Below are 24,414 nucleotides of genomic sequence, written 5' to 3'. Positions count from 1 at the left end.
ATTGAACAGATATTGCACAACCAATACAATGGACAGCCATTTAAAACATGTCAGAAGATGGTTTTTACTTTCTATTTTGAATACTTCGATCCTATCACATATTCTAATTCTACTTTTTTTGTGTTTTAATCCTCAGTGTGTAACCTGTTTATGATGTGTATTTCTTAGAAACAGGATATTTAATTAAAAATAAAGTTGGGTGGGTTTTATCCACCAGGAATCATTTTATTTTATTTTTTAATCGTATTTTTTCTCAGTTATTAATCATTGGTTAACTTGGTTAATCTTGAAAAAAGATGAAGAAATAATTTAATAAATTGTCAATTTAATGACAATATTCTAAATGTAATCTTTGGCAAATATCAAAATATAAAATTTTTATGCTGTACATTATAATGTAGTAATGTCTAAATTTAATAAAACTGAGATAGTTTTTGAGTGTTTTATTGTTAATATATTTAGGCAAAATTATATAGAATTTTAACATTGTCCATCTGATGGTTATTGACAATAACATGAAAATAATTATTGGCTTAAGTGTCAAATAGAATTTCAATGTTGAGTCCTTAATTTGGCTATTGGTTAACATTATCCAGTAGCTGTGTGACTTTTGGGGAAGTCGTGGCCTAATGGTTAGAGAGTTTGACTCCTAACCCTGAGGTTCTGGGTTCGAGTCTCGGGCCGGCAGTACCACAACTGAGGTGCCCTTGAGCAAGGCACCGAATCCCCAACTGCTCCCCGGGCACCGCAGCATAAATGGCTGCCCACTGCTCTGGGGTTGTGTTCACGGTGTGTGTGCACTTTGGATGGGTTAAATGCAGAGCACGAATTCTGAGTATGGGTCACCATACTTGGCTGTATGTCACGTCACTTCACTAAGTGATGTGAGTGGAAAAGAAAAGTGATTTGTTGTCAAACATTTGTTTAAAGATTATGTTAAAAATTCTGTTGGTTATTTAGGTAAAAAATGAATAGTTCACAATAAGACCAGGAACATTGGAAGGTGCACACTGGAAAGTAAACATTAGGAAAGTAAACAAAGTCAATGTGGAATCTAAACTGACCCTAAGTGATCATTCTGTTTCCTGTTTCACTACCTATTAGATCCATGAGAAGTTACAGTGTTATGAAGACCGCGCTCCAACTCCAGTACTGGACAGCGCCGGCTCACTGGCTCAAGACGTAAGTGAACCACATGCACACACTTCCTGTTAAAAACCAAAACACTTTTATGCTCATAAAATTTACACACGTCTGGATGGATAAACACACACACACATGCACAATGTGTGCCTGTGAAAACATATCCACAGACGTCTCCCAGCATGTCTAGCTTAAGACTGAATCCAGGAGAAACTTGTCATTAAAGGAGAGAAAAAAGATGGATGGGTGTCTGAGGCAGAGAACACAAGTATATGGGCTGCAGATGAGAGTGTGAGATGAGGCGTGGAGTATTTTGTGTGTGTGTGTGTCTGTATAAGACATTAGTCATCAGTATTGTAAAACACTCAACGTATAAATTCTCAATGGCTTGCATAATGTAAACTGACTACTATATCAACATGGCTGCATAGACATACACACACACAAACCTTTGTAAACTTTGAAGAGTTTACTCTGGATATGATCAGAGAGAGGAAAGATGGAAGGAAAGAACACAAAAGCGATTCAGAGAAGAGCATCTCAGGTCATCACTTACTTTAAGATGAGCGAAAATTCTTTGAATATCCAGACTATTCCGAAGTGGATTTATGTAATAAAAGATGCCACGTCTGTTCAAACAGTGTTGTTTTTGTGCTCAAATCTACATCCTTCGCTGATCCAAGAAGAGCTAATCGGCTTTTATACACGTCCGTTTCCTGTTCACTCATGTCTCAGTGGGCGGTGGCAACCAGCCATCTTGTGTTTCCCTAAATCTCGACTTCCGTTACAGAACTTTCTCAACCTGCAGCTCAGATTTACACTTTCCTTCAGTGTCCCTAAAGGTCCCACACACGGATAACCCGATACCTGCGTGTGCGTGCGGACGCGGTCCATCAAAGGGTCGAACAGCCAAAGCAACCAAATTACTCAGAGCCCCCTCCTGTTTTTTCAGACGTATCGTTTTCATCCATTGCTGTGTAGAATATACGACGTGCTGCTGTTTTGAACGCTGTAGTGGGTTTGCTGCCGCCACTCATTCGAGTGTAAAGTTTCGCTAATGGAGCTTTAATTTATAGTGTAGCATAAAACGCCATTTTAACCTCCGCCTGGCCCAAGATGCTGTCTAGCACTGACGCAGCAGGCAAGCACCTCACACACGCATTTCCAAAGAAAGCTTTAGCAGAGTTGAAATGCACAAACTCTAATCTGAACATCAGTATGAAGTTAAGCAAAATGTGTTCAGTTCTCATTCTGGCCACAGGTAGGCAGTAAAGATTGCTACTTCCACATGCAGGTCTCAGTCTGAATAAAACATTTGCCAGATTAAGTCCTCATTGGGTCCCTGGTGTCTTCCATTAGACTGTGGAAAAATGGAGTGCTCCAGAGCCTGCTGGATGATACTCCACTCCGCTCATACCTCTCAAATGCAGAAGTCTGTTCTGGAGACATCAGTCAAGCAAATGCATAACAACTATGTCAGATTACACCAGAGCAGCAAAACGATATCCCTGATTGATTAATAGAAACCGCTTGTAGAGTTATTTTAGATGATCATTCTATTGCCAGACACAATACAGATGTCATAAGCCAGATGTGCTGTGATTTCTGCTGTCTGAAACAAGAGCTGCAAATCCTAAAAGATTTCTTTTGTTGTAAGACAAAAACAGGCCACTTTGTATGGCATTCTTACTGATTTGTGATGAATATTAGTCTGCAATTGAGTTTTTGGGCAATATTATCAAAAATCAAGAGACTGTTTAGCAAGAGATGAAGTTTCTTGGTTGACTAACCACCGAAACACAAAATTGTCAGTAAATAGTTTCCAGTGTTTGGACATTTAATGGCACTTAATAATGTCTTGTTTTAATTGCGTTCAGATTTTTTTAAATTAATTTTGAACAAAATATTGTTATAAATTTAAACTTAAGTTTTTGTGAAGTGTTTTCTTTAAAATAATGATTCATGGATGTTTTGTAGTGGTCATCTGATATGGATATTTAAAATATAAATGCAATATAATATTACATTTTAAACATGCGTAACAATTGCTGCAATGACATTTATTTATTTTACATGATATTCACTAAATTAATTAGGAAAAGCGTATTGATCATAAATTGGGGGAAAAACTAAAATAAACAGATTCATACTTCAGAGAGTGACTTCTTGACTTTGTTATTCTATTATAGTATTTTTCACTAATAAATGAAATGTTAAAAACATGGATGAAATGCGAGGGAATCAGCAGTGCACTCAGTTATCTGGTAAGTCTGTGCACACTGGGAATCATATTTTCTCAGTGATCAGACTAATTTTACATACAGTTCACAATAAATATGATATGAATATGACATAGTGGAAAACTGGCAATAGTGCAGCATAATTTGAAATCAAGCATTTAAAGTTTGTCTTTTATGCCTGTAAAATTACAGCACAACTGTCCTGTCCACATCCAGTTCACACAGATGGACCATCTCGCCCAGAGTACACCTTTTTATGCAGGATACAATGAAGCTCTAACAGCTGGATTTGCCAGCATTTGCAAGGTTCATGGTTAAATATTTATGAAATATTCAAGAACTTCATTTATAGACTTAAAACAAGTGACATAAATTCATACATTTGTACATTTTAAGTGTGCACTAAGTGTCACTTAAATACTTTATCTGCATCACTGTATACTGTACTGTACATGTGCAAAACCATAGTCATATAAGACTGATCCCGGATCCGGACTGAGACCGGTTTTTCCTCCCTATGTGACCTCTGCTTGCTATGACATCAGCCACAGTGGATGGCATGTATCTATTGTACACATGATGTAATTTGTGTGTGTGTGAGTGTGTCACTAAGGGTCACTGTCACAATTACTCGATTGAACGTCACCTCCCAATTGGCTGGTTACTAGAAAACCTACTGACATCCTACGGGAGTGATTCTTTGAACACTGATTGCAGCAGTTCAGCGGACTCACTCATATATATATATATATATATACACACACACACACACACACACACACACACAGAGATCCAGAGCGAGTTGGGTCATAAGGCTGGGCCAAGGAGTAACACTTCAAATGGACCTGGGGAACAAGCACATCTCTCTCTGTCTCTCTCCTCGCTCAGAGAAACAGCAACGTGTCTCTGTGCTTCATTTAGTGTGTGTCTGTGCTGCTATAAATCTCTCAGTCTCTTAAACATACACACACACTCTCCACCTGCTACCTGCCACAAGGGAGACATTTATACTCCAATTATTCATCATATATGTGTGTTCATGTCTGTATGACCAATACATGTGTTCATGGATGTTATCGATGCTCATTTTCTCTCGCTCTCTGGTTTCTGTTTCTCTCTCTTGCTATCCTTTTTGTCCGTTTCTATCAGTTGACTGAGGAGCTTCAAGAAAGAAGTGCAAGTAATGAGATGAGAGAGCTTGTCAAGCTACTGTCCAAGCCACATTTAAAGGTAAGAGAGTAAACACAAACCAAAAATATTACGTCAGATATAGCATTAAATGTTGTTATTCTACCTGTTAAAAGTTTGGACACATATACTCATTCTTTATTATTACTGTTTTCAACATTTATGAGCAATATTAGTCATAGAAAGTATCAATTGACAAATGAAATGAAACTCAGAAGTAAATAATTCAAAGTTTAGGAATTAGGAACATTGGCATAATTTCTATTGCTAAAATGTATTTGTTTAAACTGTAATCCTTTAGATCAGTATTTTTAGAAATAATGAAAATCAGTTCAGATAAGCATGTTTTTGACTGATTGTGTACACTTATTTATTTATTTATTTATTTATTTATTTATTTATTTATTTATAATGATTTTGGAAAGCTAAATTTAATTTATACCTGTGATGGCAAAGCTTAATCTTTTAAAATGACATTTATTCCTGTGATGGCAAAGCTTAATGGCCCCATACTTTTGAACTGTAGTGTATATCGCCTTTAATCTGTACTAGTCTGGCTACACCATCATTGTACTCTCTGTCCTTCTTTCTTTATTCTTATTTTCTTTCATCTGTTTTTCTTTTCTTTATGTCTTTAACCCAGTGTCTGTTGGTGCTGTGTAAAGCACTAGCAGATGGCTTCTGGGGACTAGAATGGCGTCTCTGTACGATAGTAACTGTATCGCTCTCAATTAGTGTTGAAATGATCCATTCCCTTCGACCAGACATAAATCAGAACCTATTAAACAATCTCTTTCCTCCTCCCTCCTGTATGATTCACACATGAAAAAACACATTTTACTCATATTAGACCCGCTTACAGACTTATATTGACATTGATGAAAGCGGCAATTACAGCAACCCGTGTGTTGTGGATAGAAAGAACTGCTCTGGTCTGACTGAGAAAGAGTGGCTCTCGAGTTTGTGTAGGAAAATATATAGAGGTGTTTTAATTTGTCCTTTTCTCTTTTGCATATGTACAGATTTTGTGCAGGCAGTGCATATGGGTAGTTAGTTTAGAAGCTTGAATAATGACTGTTCAGATGACAAACTCTTTCCTAATGAGAGCTGCATGCCCAGTTACATTTCCCAGACTTTATTTGAACAAGTTCAGCAATTTGTTATTGTAAGAGGCCCAGTATAACTAATTAACATGCTCACACACAGACACATGGCAAGAGTACCTGAAGAAATGAGTTACTGATTTTGACCCTCAATTCACTCTTTTGCCACCTGGCCTGATATTGACCCTGTTCCTCCAACCTCAGGAGAGAGTTTAGCTCCACAAAACTCCCTTTATACCTGTGTGTGTGTGTGTGTGTGTGTGTGTGTGTGCGCGAGCATGTTTTTCTATCCTGGTGGGGACTTAAACCTGAATACACACCGACTCATATGTCACTGTGGGGACCTAAATTGAGGTCCCCATGGGGAAACAAGCTTATAAATCACAGGAGTTTTTTTTTTTGAGAATGTAAAAATGCAGAAACTTTTCTGTGAGGGGTAGGTTTAGGTGTAGGTTGATAGAAAGTACAGTTTATACAGTATAAAAACCTTTATGCCCATGTAAATTCCCCACAAGGATAGTAAACCAGACTCTGTGTGTGTGTGTTTGAGTTTGAGTGTGTTATACATGGCAGGATAGTGAATTTAGACTGAGTTGTTGGACTGTAGACAGATTCTGTGGGAACAGAGTGAAGTGATTTTTTTTTCCCCCGGAAAATCCAAAAATATGGTTTGACTCATTGGTTTCTTCTGACCTCTGTACATAGGAAGAATTATTTAAATGTTTTGAACTGTTCATCATGCATTTATGCAGTGAATTAGTTGTTGGAGACTAGATTGCTTCTCTATGGCATTACTATGCTGTTGCTAAGGTGATTTGAATGTATTTTAGCATGTTGCTTTGTGATGCGCCATACAGATAAGATGATAATTATTTCATGTTATGACATCACAGCATTATAGTGCACAGTATGAAAATGGATATTCATTTTCATTGGCTAAAGATTACGTTTAACAGTGTTAAGTAAATTAGTGTTTTCCACGATTAGCTTTAAGTGAGCATTAGATGAGATTCAGCAAAGGAAGTCTAATGTAAAAATAGGAGAAATGACCATGAACAAATTTTCAAATATCGAAAGAAGTGATGAAGATGTCATGTTGTGTGTGTTTGAATTGTCACATCAATGTACACATCCATCTTCAGCTTTGTAAAGTGTAAACCTCCCATCCCCTCAAAATGACTCCTCTTCTCTTCCGGTCACATGCGATGGTGCGAGGGCGTGGCTATTGGTGTCTGTCTCTCTGCCTCTTCAGAAACCTATCACTGAGAAGATTGCAGCAATAAGCAATTAGCAGTATGGTGGTTAAGTGCACTTTTGGTCGTGCTCCTCGTCAAGTCCTTTTCCCTATTCCCAAACAACCCAGAGTGCGTGCCCGCTGGCTTGAATTCTTGCACTTTGAAAAAGGAGGAATAACGGCAAATTTGCATCTGTGTGCGAGGCATTCAAATCTGCATCCATTTCGTTAGCAACGCCCATCTTCCAACGATCCAATGAATTACCGAAGGACGATATCAAGCCCAACCCTACATTTTTTTCCGTTTCAGAAGCCGTTTCACTCGGATATACATCACAACAAGGAAAAAAGGACAGTTTCAACTTCCGTTTCATGCTGACTTTAAGTATCTCAAAACTTCTTGATTAAAGGCACAATATGTAATTTTTGTCGCTGGAGGGCACGCATTCAAAATAAACAAAGACCAGGTAGCGTTGTTTGATGACACTGTGACTGAATGTGGATTCATGGGGGTTGTCGTCTTCATCTCCACAGCCGACGCAATCCGACGGGACTCGGGCAGAAATCATGTTCACGGATGAGCTAATGATTTATTAACATAGTAGAATTAAAGAAAAGCTTTTATTATGCCACAGTCGACAGCTTCTGCTCCTTCCGGTCGTGCGTATGTAGGAAAAAAGCAGCGCTATTTTATCATACTAGATACGTTTGAAAGTTCTGTTATAATACTACTCTGTGTGGTTGTCACCAATCTATTAAAACGCACAACATATTAAAGCATCTTTGGTGTTTCCATATGTTTTCTTCAAAACAAAACCAGAAATCAAGGGGTTATGACGTCATTGGCAGGCAACACAATGACACTATGGGCCAGTGTTGCCGCATCTTTTAAAAATAAATAAATAAAATAAATAAATAAGATTGCCCTAGCAACTTTTTCTTCCAAAAGCACCTAGCAACAAATTTATATATATATATATATATATATATATGCCAAATAAATTTTTTTTGGCAACTTTTAGCAACTTTTGATAATTGATTCAAACAATAAAAAAAAACCACACAAAGATTCCTAGCAGTACACACATCATGTGAATTAAGTTAACTGCTATTTGCAATTGTTCAATAGTAATTAGGTGTGTTCGTTTTGAAGCGGCACTGTGCAGACCAATCAGTGTATGACATCAAAGTAGCGTGAGATTTAATAGATTGCAGACGGATCAGCATGATTTCAAATTACTTTCACAGTGCTTTTATGTCAAACACTGATCGGTCTGCATAGCGCTGCTTCAAGTCGAACACACTTATTATGATACACCTTGTTAGTTAGTAGCTTGATTGTTGATCAGTTAGTTGATCTAGTAAAATGGAAAAGGTAGTACATTTCCAGGACTTTATCTGTAATCCATTATCCGTTGTAACCCCGTAAACCGAAAACATAAAATACAATGCGTAATTTAAAATGCAGGTAAAAAAAACCTGTGAAAAATAAATATGGAAAATTCCTTCATATAGTATACTATTTTTTTACAGACATTTCTTACAGTGTAGCATACTAACAAACTACTAATACACTGCTTAAAACTATAATTGTTCAGAATGTGTAGTTTTACTAGTTTACTAGCTAATAAAAAAAATAAAATTGTAATGTTCAATAGGCCCAGTTCAATATTTTATTTAAAAATAGTTATTTATATTTTTATATTATTAGAAAGAATTCATAATAATAAAGAATCCATAGAAAGAAGTTTTCCTGTCATTATTTTTGCAGTCTTTTTGTGGACTCACTTTCTGGTAAATGTTTTTTAGCAGGGGAATCAGCAGCATTGGTGTAGACTGAGTGAGTGATCCAGATTCAACTTTATCTACGAAGATAAGAAGACTGAAGTGTTCAGACAAAAACAAATTAATTATCAGATAATTCTAAGATCTAATTTTCAGTAAAATGCTGGACTGATGAAATTGACCTGCTTACTAGACACATGAATCTCTCTCTCTCCCTGTTTGTTTCCTTTCTCCCTCACTCTCTCTCTCTCTCCCATCTGTTCTGCTTTAGCCACATGTTGAGTGTTGTTCTGGAGATTAATCCCATGTCATAAAACAGAGACTTTTCTTCTCCTCTCTGTCTTGTCTCTTTTCTCTTTCTTTTTTTTTTATCTCTGGCACACAACTGGAAGATGGTTTTATATTGGAAATGTGAAGGAGAAAACGAGCAAAAGAAAAAGTGTTTCCAGCTGCATTTGAAAACACAGCATCATTAAAACAGTTCAGTAATGAATCTCTGAATGCTGTCATTCTTTTGCTATAGCTTGTCTCTGAGAGCCGAGGTGTGAAATATCTGAAACGGCTGAGAACTTCATTGCTTTTTATCTATCCGTCTGCCATTAAGCATCCTCACCCCTTGGAAACTCACAGCAATGCTGCCATATTCCCAGCGGGATACTCGTAATACTCATAATAATCAAATCAAATGAGAGATGACAGTATGATTGGTCTTGGTTTTGATTCAGTTCTTTTTTTCCTGCTGGCGACACTTTAACAAACAACATTGCCAAAGAGGGTTGTAGTGAAATAGTGACTGTAATCAATTCAAAAGCAGCTTTATTTGTCAGTAGGAGGTAGTAATCTAAAGCAGACCTCTAAAGCTCCATGATTTATACTATAGGATTCAAACAGATGCTTGGGGTATGAAGGCTGGAATGATTAGCCAAAATGAGTAGCTACACAAAATCAGTCAAACGACTACTGTTTTTCTTACTGTGTGTGCTTCTGTGGATTTTTTATGTGTACAACTCATTCTTGTTGCAGAGTTTGTTGTCAGTTCATGATACTGTGGCCAGGAAGAGTTACGATCCAGAACTTCCTCCTCTGCCAGACGACATTGATGATGAGGAAGATTCTGTCAAGATCATCCGACTGGTCAAGAATAAAGAGCCTTTGGTGAGAGAACTTCCTTCTCACACACACTTAGAAACACATGCAAATTTCCACATACTGTCAAAGCCAGACACACAGGGGCGGCCATAATTCAAGCTCACGTAGTGGAAAACACTCTTGTGAACATGAAGCACATAAATACACGCGCACTCGCGCTGTAGTGTCAGTGATGTGTTTGGCTCGCGCTCCCTGTTCACCCTTATCCTCTAGTTCCTGAGTGACCACATATCCTCCATCTAAACATGACACGAGCCGCATTCCGCATTACCTTACAGATGCTCTCACCCACTCTGTGTCCAGTGGTCTCCTGCGGCGCATAGATGTATGTGTCTGTTCCTCTTTCCCTTACGTGTCATTCACAGCTCTCTCTAGGCCAGATTTCTGGCCAGCTTTCCAGCTCTCCATTTCATCTAATTTCTCTGCGAGCTGTCAGAATCAAGACCTCTGTTTACTCATATAGTCATCAGTTACCCAAACCTGTTTGGATTCAAGCTTGAGGCTGTACTTGAAAGTGACAGTGAATAAGCATTGACATCTATTGGCATTCTTGAGTTTCGAGAATCCCAGAATGACATATTAAATCTTTTTGTATTTAGCTGAGCAGTTGTTGGGTGGTTTGCCAATGTATTGGATTCCTTTTACTACATAACAACAAATATGCTGGACTAAAGTGCTTGTGGGGAGAAAAATGTATTGGAGGTGGTAATGTTTTCGTAACACACTCCTGGACTGATGTTGTCTTGCTAATTTCTAGACCTAAGATACTGTCTGTCTGCCTGACAGACCTTATGTCTGATTTTATAACCAGTTTATACTTGTTATACATGTGATGGATAACTAGTTTTCAATTGCATGTAAATAGACTGCATTGTCATAGTTTTTTTTTTTTTAAATAAATGCGGTTTCTTCTATTCATGAACTTTCTATTCATGAAAGAATTTAAAAAGTATCACGAAAGAGTTTCCACAGAAATATTAATCAGCGCAACAGTTTTTAGCATTGATAAATATTAATTTTTCTTGAAAGTGTCTTGAGCACCAAATCAATATAATAGTAAATGTCATCACAGGCATAAATTGCATTTTAATAGATGTTTTATTTTAATATGACCATTTTTACTATTTTTGATCAAATAATAACTTTTTAATGGTAGTGTACATTAAAGCCAGCAGCTATCACTTCGAACCTCTCACCTGGTTGCCCACTGAAGCTAAGCAGGGTTGAGGCTGTTCAGTACTTTGCCTCTTGGGAAAACTAGGTTGCTGCTCGAAGAGGTGCTAGTGATGCCAGCAGGGGGTGCACACCATGTGGTCTGTGTGTGTCCTAGCAATGGGGATGTTGTACAGTCAAAATGCACCATCCTTTGGATGAGATGTTTAACTGACTCCCTGATCTCTGGTCATAAAAAAATCCCAGGAATTCCTTTGAAAATAGTAGAGGTATAACCCTGGAATCCTGACCCAATTTACCCACTGCCCTCTGTTCATCATCATGGCTTCCTAATCATCCCCATATCTATTGATTGGCTTCATAACTCCTCTCCAGCAATTAACAGATGTGTGGTGGGTGCACTATTGCTGCTGTCGCATCATCCAGGTAGATGCTGCACAATGGAGGTGTTTTTTTTTTTCTTAAAATACTCTTTACATATTTTTGCTATATAAAATGTCAAAATTAATTATTATTAGTTGTTAGTACTTTACGTATGAAAGACAATTCATAATAAACACACCTTCTGTTCAGTTCCATTGTTTTTGTGAATGGCCCTACAGGATTATGTTTATAAGTTCTAATAAAGGGTGTATAGGTGGACAATTAATGATGGATTTCAAATGCATTGCAGATTAGATGTGTCCAGAATTTAGATTTAACATCTGTAGTCGATCAGCATTCAATTTTATAGTGAAGTTGTGCATGTTACTTACTTCTAAGTGAAATGAAATGCAACATAAATCTCTTCTTTCCTCTTAATAAACATTGGGCTTTGGTTAGGTATAGTCTGACCTGTGGCCCAAGTCCTCAGCAGTTTTAGATGCTGGCTGCTCCTCAAAAACCCTTAGCTGTTGTTTTTCAGTCAAGAAGTCGAATGTCAATATTTTTTTTTTTTTTTTTTTTTTTTTTTTTTTCTGATCTGAACTTGAAATTTTATATATATTTTTATATATCAGGTGCAGACAGCTAGTGCAGTCATTATGACAAAAGTACTGCAAAGTTGAACTTTCTCTTAAAGTTTAATGTCTCTTTCTTTCTCTGGTGTGTGGTAGTTAGCAGGCCTCTGCCTCTGAGGATGATTCATTGGTTTGTATAATTGTGATTAGTTGAATGGGTAGGATTCAGTAGCTCTGATTAATTGCTATCATTTTTCAGACCATGACATCATGCGTATTTTAGTGAGGGGAGTAATGAGGAGAAAGTGGAGGGGGGTTCAAGCACTTGGACTTTGGGGATGGGACCCAAATCCTCAAATGCTCTCCCCTCTATTTGGTGACTTTAACCTGCTGATTTATTAGCAGCAGTGGCAGGATGCTGAAATAATTGGGCTTGGATCAACGTACACGTGGGGTGACTGCAGCAGAAGTGAGCTCAGTGGTGGATTTTTATTGAAAGAATGTGTCATTTTGGTTAAGGTTACTGAAAGGTTTATAGCAAGGCAAAAGACTGTGTATAGATGTGTGTTTGTTGGATAGATAAAGTGTACATGTTAAATCCAGACTGTCAGACTGTGTAATAGGAGAATGGTAGATAGAGCAGACATTTGCCAATAAGATGATTTGGCTATAGGTTGTGTGTGTGTGCACGCTTTTCATTGCACGGCAAGCATATTCTCATTTAGTTGCTTGCACATTTAAGATGGAGCCTGCCCAACAAAATCTTTTATCCCTAACTATACAATTTGTCTTTTAATTTAGTAATATTTAAATGTCGCTCATCCTCAGTATGACGATTTGAGTGAAAAGTTAAAAGAAATGTGGTATATCCACATTTTGCTTTAATGACACCAGCACAAGTGTGTCTCTCTCTTCATTTATCTCACACATACACTCAGAGGTCTGTTGTGGAACATGTTTCTCATGAAATAGGCATAGACATTCTTATTTTATTTATGAATCAAATCTAAAAGTCATTTTAATTCTTTATATGGATAAATGTAAATATAATTGATCGAAGTTCAGCAAGTGAAGTTTAATGTACAAGTCAGCAGTAAAGTATTTACTGAATTTCTACAAATTTGCCTTTGCTGTGCATTTAGAGAAATTAGAGAAATGAGTGAAGTATTTATGCCACTGTATTTGTTTTCCTAATATGATCTCTGCCAGGGTGGATCTCAGGAGGGATTTTACAGTCCTCATCAATATCTTATCTTTAAATTCCATATCCAGAATTCTGGAATCACATAACATTCTTAAGATTAAAATTCTCTATTTTTCCTCTGACACCACTGATAGATAATGTAAAAAAAGGTCAGTCATGACTTTTTAAGCAACTCGAAAACAAGTCAAACAGGGACCTCATTTTTAATTTTATAATTACAAAATTCTTTTTTTTTTTTTAGCAGCATAGCATATACTCTCTTGAGAGAGCACAAGAAAGATGCCGCACAAATAAGCGCTACAATCCACTCCATTTTGAGGCAGGCTCTGCAAAATTAACTATTTAAAATACACAGCACATTACAAAAGTGTCTCCTAGTGCTGAACTCCCTGTCAGCTTTTTTGGTAATCGATATTATTGTAATCTGTATTACTTGGAAATGATCAGCGAATCTTCAGCAAGAACCACCATACAATGAAATAGAAGCAAAGCCTGTCAAGACAAAAACAATGTTATTTTGAAAACATTTGAGAGCTTTTCACTTTAGGAACATTCTTACAAACTTTTTAACTTCTTTAAGACTTTTGAGAATCCATCTCTAGGCATGTAAAATGCGTTGTGCAGTACAATTTTTTATTTTTTTTTTGTTTGCCTGAACAATATATATAGAATAATACTTGACTTTTTTTGCTGTTGGATTAAATATAGTGAGTTTGAGAACTTCAGTTCCAGCAGAAGGCTAGTCAGTCGAGTGTGCTCTGGAGTTCAGGTTTTGTAAGGCATATGACCTGAGTTTGTCTGTTTATCCTCAGACAGTTTCAGTACTTCAGGACAATGTCAATGAAGCATGCAGAACGTCCTAGAACACTTGTTTCTTTTGAGGACTAAATATCAGAGACTTTGAAGCCAAAACAAGACTTACTACTTCGGAAAAGGAAAAAATGTTTCTGAATTTCTGTGTTTCAGTTTCAGTGTTTTTTGGTTCTTGATATCAACAGAGTTATATCAGTCAAGTATGTGGTATGAGAACTGTGTGAATGACATGCAGAAGTAAAAGGGTGTAAATGTTAACTTAATACAAATTACTGTATAACTACAAGGACTGTCAAATTAACATTACATGTTAATGAAAAAAACTGAAAAAATAACATGTTAAAATTAATACAAAATACTTACATTGCATTGCATGCAATTGCTAATTGACGAACATGATGCAGGGCAATGACTCATTACATGCTGTAGTCTATAGAATACATATAAATGCCCCTACAATTTAAGATATGAGGGCAAAAAAAATCCCCTGTATGGCGATTAATTTGCGATTAATTACAATAATTATTTGGCCCATGGTGAAATTAATTGGATATAAAAATGTAATCACTTGACAGCACTAATAACCACATGGTATCTATTTCTACCCTAATTTGGAGTTAGCTTTTGCTGCTTAAGTTTTTCATCTGTTTTTTCTTTTCTTTTAAAGCATATAGAAGATTATTAGGTCATCCATTTGGGTTAGCGATGAAAAACTGAGCACTAAGGTAATGTCACTTTCTAGAAATAATGAAGGCACAAATTAGATTAAGGTGAAAGACAGGAGCACACATGCTAGCGCTTTGAGATACATCTGTGTGCTCAGGAGAAATATATCATGGCCCTGATAGCTCCGAGTGGAAGAGAATGTTCTCTCTAGTGAGACATTGAGGACAGATACTGACATGCACTGTCAGAGGGTAATGTTGACCTGAGAGCTTATGTGTCACTCATCTCCCACGTGACTTGAGATCAGTAATAGACTGATATATTGTCCAGACGAAGTTAGGCTATTCATAAAAGGTTCATTCATACATCCCTTCCATGATATACAGCCTTGTAAACAGAATAAACATTTAATTTATTTAAATTAGTTGTATAATTAATACATTTATTAATAGACAAATTATTAATTTTAAAGAGTATTTTAAATGAAGATTTATTAGGGAGTTTGTCACTGGTCATTATGTTAGTGTGGGGTTCAGGCCACTCTCCTCACCTTTTGCATTTTTCTAATCTTTCATTCCTTCCACTGCAGAGTGTGCTCTATTTTTCCCAAGTATCCATGTTTCTGTCTGTATCCTGTTACAGAGTGCACAGGAGGTGCTCCAGTACACACATTAGCACACACTGTGTTCTTTGTGTAGTGAGGTCTGCTTGTCTTGCGAAGGCATTTCCTCATGTAGGTGAAGGAACAAGATCTGTCTTCTGAAAGTGATGTTTTTTTAGTTGGGTAAATATGGTGAACACGAGCAACACTTAAAAGGCAGCCTATGGATGATTCAGGGTGTGAAACCACAGACACACACATTAATTTCAGTCTTTGATACTTATGAATAAACATGTACACTTACTACGTCTGTGTTTTGGCTGGAGCATCACAAAAGTATGTTTCTTTTTTGTGGTCTTGTACTCTATAGCCTCAACTGCTTATAAATATTATTAGTCCAAAAGCCCATATTAAATAATATTAAAAATAAAATTGGTTCTGATTAGCTGCCTATTTCAGTTGCTTAGTGCCATATTTTGGTTTCAGCTCAGATTGAAAAATTACTTTATGTTGGAAACCTGCATTGGAGTGTGTTTTCTCATTGGATATAAAATGACCGTGTCTAGCGTTCAGGGTCATACTGCAGGAGACATGAAAGATGGTATCCAGCGTTTTATCCCAGGCCTCAACTTCCTTCTCCCACTCATTCCCTCTTTACCTCCACCCATTCCCATTTACCTTCCTGTCATTCTTATTTATTTCCATTCAGGCCTGTCCTGTTTTCAGCACATATCCTGGCATTCCTCAGCCATTATTACCTTAATGAGACCCAATTTTCCTGTTTCAACATAATACCTGTTAATGATGGAACTGTAATAAAGCAGGGTTAAAGCAACATTGAGTGTTTACTGAGCAGGTCATTGAAGGGTCAGTCTAACAGTCAATATATACAGAGGGAATGAAACATCACAGACTCAATGTTTGTTTTAAGTCTCACTGTGTGTTTGTATGTGTGCATTTATAATTGGAAGTTTAATAACCCTGTTACCCTGTTTAACGTGTATCTTCTGCCTACTGTTATACTTGCAGGTGGCATTAATTTAGCAGTGATAATTGTGGCTAATTGTGTTTTAATGGCCTCGCTGTTGTTCGTTTTGCTGTCTTTTCCACCCCAGCTTTCTCCTCGCCAAATCTATAGCAAACACAGCCATGTGGTTCTCTGTAATTTATGTTCGTTTAAGCGGCGAGTTGAAGAGATTGTGTATCGTTGTTTATGTTTTCATGCCAGTTTAAGGACTTTGTGTCAAACAATCACTCTGTCTCGGCCCGGGTCTTTGTATTTGTTTTTTCAGGTCTGCCTTGATGGCTAGAGCTTAGGTTCTGCTGAAACGATGTGAACCTCAGACTCTAATTGTAATGATGTTTAAAAAAGTATTGATGATGAGAGTGTGTTGGAAAAAGCTTATGTTGGTATGCACCAAAGAGATAATACCTGGAGAAATCTATCTGTTAGCTTTCCCATTCATCTAAATGTCCATTGCTTGGCTGTTCCCCCCCCCCATAAGTTAAAGACTTGCAATACGCATCATGAGGATGCACTAAATTGATCAAAATTGACAAGAAAAGTTATAAAACATTTGTATTTCAAATAAAAGCTGTTCTTTTGAACTTTGTTCATCAAAGAATCCTGTAAAAATGCTTTCCACAAAAAAATTAAGCAGCGCAGCTGTTTTCAACATGGATTATAATAAGTAATGTTACCTAGCACCAAATCAGCATATTAGAATGATTTCTGAAGGATCATGTAACACTGAAGACTGGAGTAATGGCTGCTGAAAATTCAGCTTTGCCAGCACAAGACATTTTAAAATACATTAAAATATAAAACTATTATTTCTAAGTTCAATAATATTATATTTGATCAAATATATTTGATCAAATAAATGCAGCCTTGATGAGCTTAAGAGACTTCTTTCAAAAACATAAAAAAAAATCGCCAACCACAACATTTTAAATAGAAAGTAAGAGTGTGTGTGTGTTTGTACTTGTTTTGACCATACTTGAAGACCAAATGTTATATTGTGAAATACTTTGACAACCCACTAGTGAGAATATTTTACTGATAATGAACGCGATATTGCGTAGCTTGTCAGTGAACTACGGCTCTGTGTATTAAATGCTGCTCCATCTGAAAGCATATGCTGGAGATTTACTAATCACAGAACCGGCTTTACTGATGAGATGCGCATGATAAACGCATGTGATTTATCATGTAGCCCTATTTATAAATCAGCCAAAAAACGTTTTTATTTAAATCTAGTGTTCTGCACATGTTTCTATGATGGGTAGGTTTAGGGGTGGAGGTTGGGTTAGGTGAAAGAAATTATCATTAATCTGATATAAAATCATTGGAAATCTATGCAATGTCCTCACTAAGATAGCAAAACAAATGTGTGCGTGTGTGTGTATGTAAACAACTAATTCAAATATGAAACAGTACAGCTAACTGTCGTTAAGGAAATAATGCATTTTGGTGGCAGAATGGTGTAGAAATCAACCAGCCTGGTCTAATTGGGCCGTGCTAACCAGACACACCCCTTGACCCATTGGCACCCACAACATCTGTTGAACATCTAATGACCTTGTAGATCGTCTTTGTGTGTTTGTACAAAAGAAAGGGTAATCCATCGTCTTCATCTAATGTCACTGTCTCGAGAGTAAGAGTACAGGTGAGCAGTTACTTTCATCACACAGTTAGGAGTGGCAGTGATGTGCGCTTGATTTTTGCATCTGGCAATCTGTCAACGGATGAACCGTCTCTGAAGAATGACTGCTGTCCCGGCGCTCTGAGCTCTGCACAGATTAAGCCATCCACTTTTGGCTGGCCTTATAATAACAGTCATAAGCATTTATTTGCTAAGAGACTCAGCATATGGAGCTGATCACCTTCACAACTGCCAGCCATGGGTCACGTTACTGATGAGTAATTTAGGGAGCCGCGGCCTCTTATTCTAACTTGCTTAATTTTTCTTCCATCTCGGTTTCTGTTTTCTCTCTCTTTTGACATTCAGAGGAAAATTTTTCATTAAAGTCTATTTATAGAGCATGTTTTAATGGGCAGACCTCAGCAGCAAGAGGAAATAAGAAAACCTTGAAAATGCTCTATCAAAGGACCTGCTCATTTCCTCCGGCTGGCTATTACAAGTTGACCTTACGGCATGAATGAAGTTGTACTCGTGAGGATCATGAGAGTGTGATTGCAAGGATGACTAACTGAGGTGGAGTTCCTGATGGGTAAATTATGCCTGCATGAGGAGTTTGGTTAGTCAGCCTTGTGTAGCATGGCTCTCTCAGCAGTATGTGTGATTTGGAGGAAGTCAATTATGTCCTAGGCAGATATGTCTGTATCAGGCTGTCGGTCTCATTTATAAATATATAAATATATATATAAATTTATCTCATTGTTCGTTTATTTATTTGTCACCGAATAAAGAGAAAAACAAACACCTACCTTGCTTTGTCCTTCCATATGCAGGCCGTTCTAAGCCAGGCCTCAACTGTGAGTTTGTTAGAGGTTAGTCATTATGGGTTAGATGAATATTAATCATATGAGAAATATCCTTTCTAATTGGCTCTGACAGAAATCTTTGTCTTGGCTTTTGTTCTGCCTTTATCTTTTATGAAAGCATTATGTATATCGAAGAGTCTTTGCCTTGCACAATGAGCCAGAATGTTGACTGTGTAATGATGTATTGATATGAATAATAACCTCGTTGAGTGAATAATGATCTGTTCCAACACACTGGAAAAAACTCCTTCCACACTCAATTAAACGGGCTACCTTCAGTTCAGTGGTAGTTTATTGAATTTTTTTTTTTGATTAAAAAGGAAAGGTTCGGACGGGTTCTAACCAGAGATGAGCACTCAAGTTAGTGACTTGGATTCGATTCGCACTTGAGACTCATTTTAATAGACTCAACCTGAAATGACTCCAGACTTGACTCAACTCAACAAGGACTCATGAATATTTTAAACATAACCGGAGTCTTTTATCCTTAACTACTGATATCATGAAGAAAGAACTTGGAATTTTCTTACATTTACATTACATTTAATCATTTAGCAAACACTTTGATCCAAAGCGACTTACAAATGAGTAGAACAATAGAAGCAATCAGACGAATGAGAGAGCAACAGTATACAAGTGCTGTGATAAGTCTCAGTTAGTCTAGCACAGTACACATAGCTAGGATTTTTTTTTTAATAGAATAGAATAGAATAGAATAGGTAAGTGCTAGTATTAGTTAGTCAGGTGCTGGCGAAAAAGATGTCTTTAGACGTTTTTTTTGAAAATGGCCAAAGACTCCGCTGTCTTGGAGTCATTCCACCAGCTGGGCACAGTCCAGGAAAAGGTCCATGATAGTGATAGTCCGTTGTTCACTTGCAGAATGCAAGCTTTTGGAGAGCGCATAGTCTGAACTAGCGAGTTAAGGTGTATTGGTGCAGCACCATTGGTTGTCTTGTAGGCAAACATCAGTACCTTGAATTTAATGCGAGCAGCTACTGGTAGCCAGTGTAAACTGATGAAGAGAAGTGTAATGTGAGCTTTTTTCGGCTCGTTAAAGACCCCTCTCACTGCTGCATTCTGTATCAGTTGCAGAGGCTTGATTGTACATGTGGGAAGGCCAGCCAAGAGAGCAGTACAATAGTCCAGTCTGAAGAGAACAAGAGCTTGGACAAGGAGTTGTGCAACTTGCTCTGATAGGAAGGGTCTAATCTTCCTAATGTTGTATAAGGCAAATCTGCAGGACCAGGCTGTTATAGCAATAACTGATCATCGCTCACAGCTCCAAGGTTCCTGGCTGTCCTGGAAGGAGTTATGGTTGACAAACCCAGCTGTATACTTAAATGCTTTAACTACATCTGCGTTACATATTTCCTTGATGTAGATCAGACTTTTATCATAGTATTTGATCGTGTATGGCCACGTATTGCACGTACATTCCAAAATGTCAGAAGAGTTTGAAACATTGCAGGAGCCACCATCAGGAACTTCATGAAGATTGGGTAGTGAATGTGTGAAAACAATTAAAGATACCGGAATGACAGCATCGAAACTTAGAACATATCACATATTACAACATATCGCATCCACAAATGTAAGTAACATTCAGGTTTGTGTGTGTTCAGGTTTGACTAATCATAATGCAAAAATTGATGCTTAAAATTAACATTTTGTTCATCTCTAAAGATTATCAATTTAATACATTTAATATTCATTTTTTAAAACCTATTAATGCCCATCTATTATCATTATTCTATATTGAATCAAAATATTTATGATCTTTTGGGGGGCGGGGGTGTATGTTCTTAGCTAAAATTAATGTGTGATTAATTTGTGATTTAATTAGATCTAGTATTGGATTCATTAGTATCTATTGGCTACATGTTACAGATTATTTTGAATATGAACGGGCTTCCTCAAATTAATAATTTTACATGTATTTATGTTTTTTTGTATCTTGGATTGACTCCATGTATACAGGTAGAGGAAGACAAGTTGAACTAGAATCCTAGTAGTATCCCTGGAACATATTTTGTCTATAAAAAACAACCTTGTAAATAGGATTTTTAAAGATAATTTATTTGCAACAATTAATAAAATTACTCCAGACTTGACTCTGACTCCAGCTTAAAGACTTCAGACTTGACTCGGACTTGTGGACATGTCTGGTTCTACCATTCACTTTATCACATTTTACAAAATGAAATGATATATCTTTAGTCTAATTCTCATTCTTTACTCACTTCTCTCTCAATCTCCCTCATGTGTGTCAAAAACACCACTGCTTTATCTCACATTGAGATGTAACAGCTAAGCTGATCACTGGTTTCTTTCACCTCCCAAAGCTCTGGGCCAAACATTTTGTCCTCCCAGATCACCAAATTGTTCCAATTATTTGATCAACAGGAAATTCAAAGACTTCTGAAGGGAGCATCGACAAACGGCTGCTCTTTCCATCTTAAAGTCTGTGTTTAACACATCAGAGGAGGACCTTGAGCTAATGTATGAGTCATGATGATGACATCGCAAAATCAATACAGGTGACCAAGTCATCAAAACACTATGACAGAAGATTATTGGTCTTACTGAGGTAAGGCAGATAGAAGAGGAACGTTTTTTTCTAGGGTTTAAAAAAAGTCCTATTGATGTGCCAATGGAAAAAGTTTGTGAAGGTCATTTTTTCACCTCTTTTAGACACCTGAAATGAAGTGAGGTAAAAACTGCAATAGGTTTTAAACACACATGCAGACTGGAGGAACCGCACCTTCATCCCCTCTCTTGGATGCTTCAGAAATAATAACAGCCTTAGAGACACTGATGTAGAAAACAGAGGGCGAAAGAAGGCAGACTAAAGCTCAAACTCTCTGACATGTTTGTCTGTGTGTGAGTAGCCCTGCTCCCTGCTAGGAGTCTTGCTGTCTTAGTCTCGCTCTCTAATTTAGCCGTGTGTGTGTGGTGACAGGCCATGCTGTGAGCGTCTGGCCACATGTGTCTCTCTGTTACAGTAGCGCATGAGTATGAATGACGCAGGATGACACACAGAGCTGGCATATTGTTGGCAGACCAGTGCCATGAATAGCTTGTACTTTTGTATTCCTGCTTGTGTTTTTGGCAGTCATAGCAGTCCATTTAAGCCATTCAGTAGTTGTGTGTATCTAGTCATACTCCATAGTCACAGAGCACTTATTTTCCTTCACACAAATGCATAGAAAGTCAAATGCATGCATATTAAATGTTTCAGTGGCCATGTGTATGCTAAACATTTTCACTGTTATCGCTCCACTTGTCTGTTTTTGTGCAGACTGTGTATTAGCAGTGGGTCTTTATACACATTTATGCAAGTAGGTAGTGGCAGTTGCCTGTTATGAAGTGAGTCACTGAATCATTTGTTCAACTGATTCGTTCAACTAATCCATTCAGGAATCATCTTCATCAGTGAGCCATTTAAATAATTTTTCAAGTGATGTTTTCCAAAAACTGATTCATTCAGGAGTGAAACGAGTGATGCTCTTCATCTGTGATTCATTAATTTAACAGATTTATTCATGAACATTGATTCAGGAATGAAATGAGTGACTTGATGTGTCCTAATTCACCTACTTATTTTGTGCCTTAAAAAGTATATAGTCTTTTTGTGAAGAAAAAGTAAATATTTTTAAGCATGTAGTAGAGTTGGCTAAATTTGGGACACAAATTATGTCATAAAATTGTACTCTGTTGCATAGTTACGTTCATTCTGTCAGTGTAAACTGGCATTTCGAGTAGACATCCTGGGGACTTTTGGCATACTCTTTTCAAAATGCTTTGCTGTATTCATCAGTAGCTGTTTCCATCAACCTTTTATGTGCAGAAAAAAAAAAAACGTAACTCTCAAAGAATTTGTTCCACTCACCTGAGATAGTTTTTGACTTGTGCGAAATAGAGTTAATGCAAATAATGGGAGATGGAAATGCATTTGCCAAAAAAATTCCTCCATGCGTATCAAAAAAGTTATGACTTTTTGCGATGCGACAGGATAACTTGACCTAATCAGCGGACTGTTCTCTTTGCACAGCATCACAAATGTTATTTTGGTCATTCTCCAAAGCCTGAGACAAAGTCTGTCATCTAAGTATTTCCAGTTTTCCTATTCCAATTTTGTGCATAAGTTAAATTCGCAACTTTGGATGGAAACATAGGTAGTGAGTCATTTATTCATTCATTCAATCAATCGATTTGCTCAGAAACACTGATACATTCAAGAATGAAGAAGTAACTTCCTTCATTTTTGAGTCATTGAATCATTCTACCAATTCTTTCAAACACCCTGATTGATTTAGTAATGAAACATGACTTCAGAGTCATTGAATTATTTATTTAACCAATTTGTTAAAAATTGCTCATTCATTCAGGAACAAAACAAGTGACTGTCTTTGAGCTACTTAATATTCTTACTCCTAAAATTTGATGTTTAGCATATTATATAAACCTGGACACTTTTAATTGCATGTTTTCTTTGAGTAAATGTGATTGGCTTTTTGTATGTGTGTTACAGGGTGCAACCATAAAGAAGGATGAACACACTGGAGCAATCATAGTGGCACGCATCATGAGGGGCGGGGCAGCAGACAGAAGTGGTAAGCGCTGATGCACCTCTTCTCTCTATACACAAATGCACTCTAACCACACCCACGTTTAGTTTGTTTATACAAAGCCTAAGATCATTTATTACACTGAATGAACTGCTAAAGTGGTGTATGTGGTCTCTTAACTTCTCTTGTTGCCCACTCCTCTTTGTTGTGTCCAGGGCTGATACATGTTGGAGATGAGCTGAAAGAGGTCAACGGTATTCCTGTAGATGACAAAAAACCTGAGGAAATAATTTGCATCCTGGTATGTGCATGTGTCTGTTGAAAGTCAACAAGAGTTCAACAGTATGTTTAACTTTTGTAATATAACAGAATGCTGTGAAAAGGGGATTTTATCCAAAGGGAAATGTTTGGACTGTTAATGTATGAAACATTATAGGCTGTGAAGTTAATGTTGAAATTGGTTAATATATCCCCCTGGCTATTTTAGCAGAAATAATAATAATAATAAAAAAAAAAAGTTTTAGAACTAGTGTAAGTTAATCTTTAATCAAAACGTAATATAGAATTAAATGATGAACGTTGACTGGTGCATTAATTTTGTTTAAAAGGTTGTTGATATGTTGTCTTTTTTAATCTGTTTATAGTCCCAGTCGCAAGGTGCCATCACGTTCAAAGTAGTCCCAGCCATCAAAGAGGAGGCACAAAGCAAAGAGCCCAAGGTACAATTCATTCTTACTATATGCCGATTAGACATGATGAACAGTTTAGGAGAAAGAGTTGGCCTATATGGGATGTTTTCCCCTGTATGAGTTTTCCCCTGTATGAGTACCACGGGCTGCTGGTTTGATGGATAAGCTTACGTTCCCATTCATCTTCAACACAAATGATTTGCACTAAACCTCTCAGCTCCCTGTCCAGCTTACAAACATTCTCTGTCAATCTGTTCCTAAACCAAGTGAGCTGTCTCACAGCCTGCTGTCTACATGAAACCTCAATTATGACTGATTTGAAATGCTGTACACAGCAACACTCACTTGCATTGCACAAATAGCACTCTTCACGTGAAGCCTCCAAGAAACTAAAATTAAAGACAAAACATAG

General features: G+C 37.1%; 1 protein-coding gene across 3 annotated transcripts in view; it reads left to right on the top strand.

The window, feature by feature from the left end:
* Positions 1–24,414, top strand: part of LOC109109548 (MAGUK p55 subfamily member 7) — a 105,826-nt gene that overhangs the window by 45,326 nt on the left and 36,086 nt on the right. For 2 of the 3 annotated variants that reach the window (XM_042767603.1, XM_042767601.1), the window contains exons 4-9: positions 1,105–1,182; positions 4,533–4,613; positions 9,717–9,848; positions 23,277–23,358; positions 23,529–23,614; positions 23,958–24,032. In XM_042767603.1, coding sequence (XP_042623537.1) covers positions 1,105–1,182; positions 4,533–4,613; positions 9,717–9,848; positions 23,277–23,358; positions 23,529–23,614; positions 23,958–24,032 — 534 coding nt within the window. The remainder of the gene's footprint in view (positions 1–1,104; positions 1,183–4,532; positions 4,614–9,716; positions 9,849–23,276; positions 23,359–23,528; positions 23,615–23,957; positions 24,033–24,414) is intronic. The other variant, XM_042767602.1, reaches the window with a different exon arrangement.

This window comes from Cyprinus carpio, chromosome A12 (assembly GCF_018340385.1).
Source record: "Cyprinus carpio isolate SPL01 chromosome A12, ASM1834038v1, whole genome shotgun sequence".
Classification (NCBI taxonomy): Eukaryota; Metazoa; Chordata; class Actinopteri; order Cypriniformes; family Cyprinidae; genus Cyprinus; species Cyprinus carpio.
Note: the sequence above shows the minus strand (reverse complement) of the source record. Positions and strands in the feature narration are given on the sequence as shown.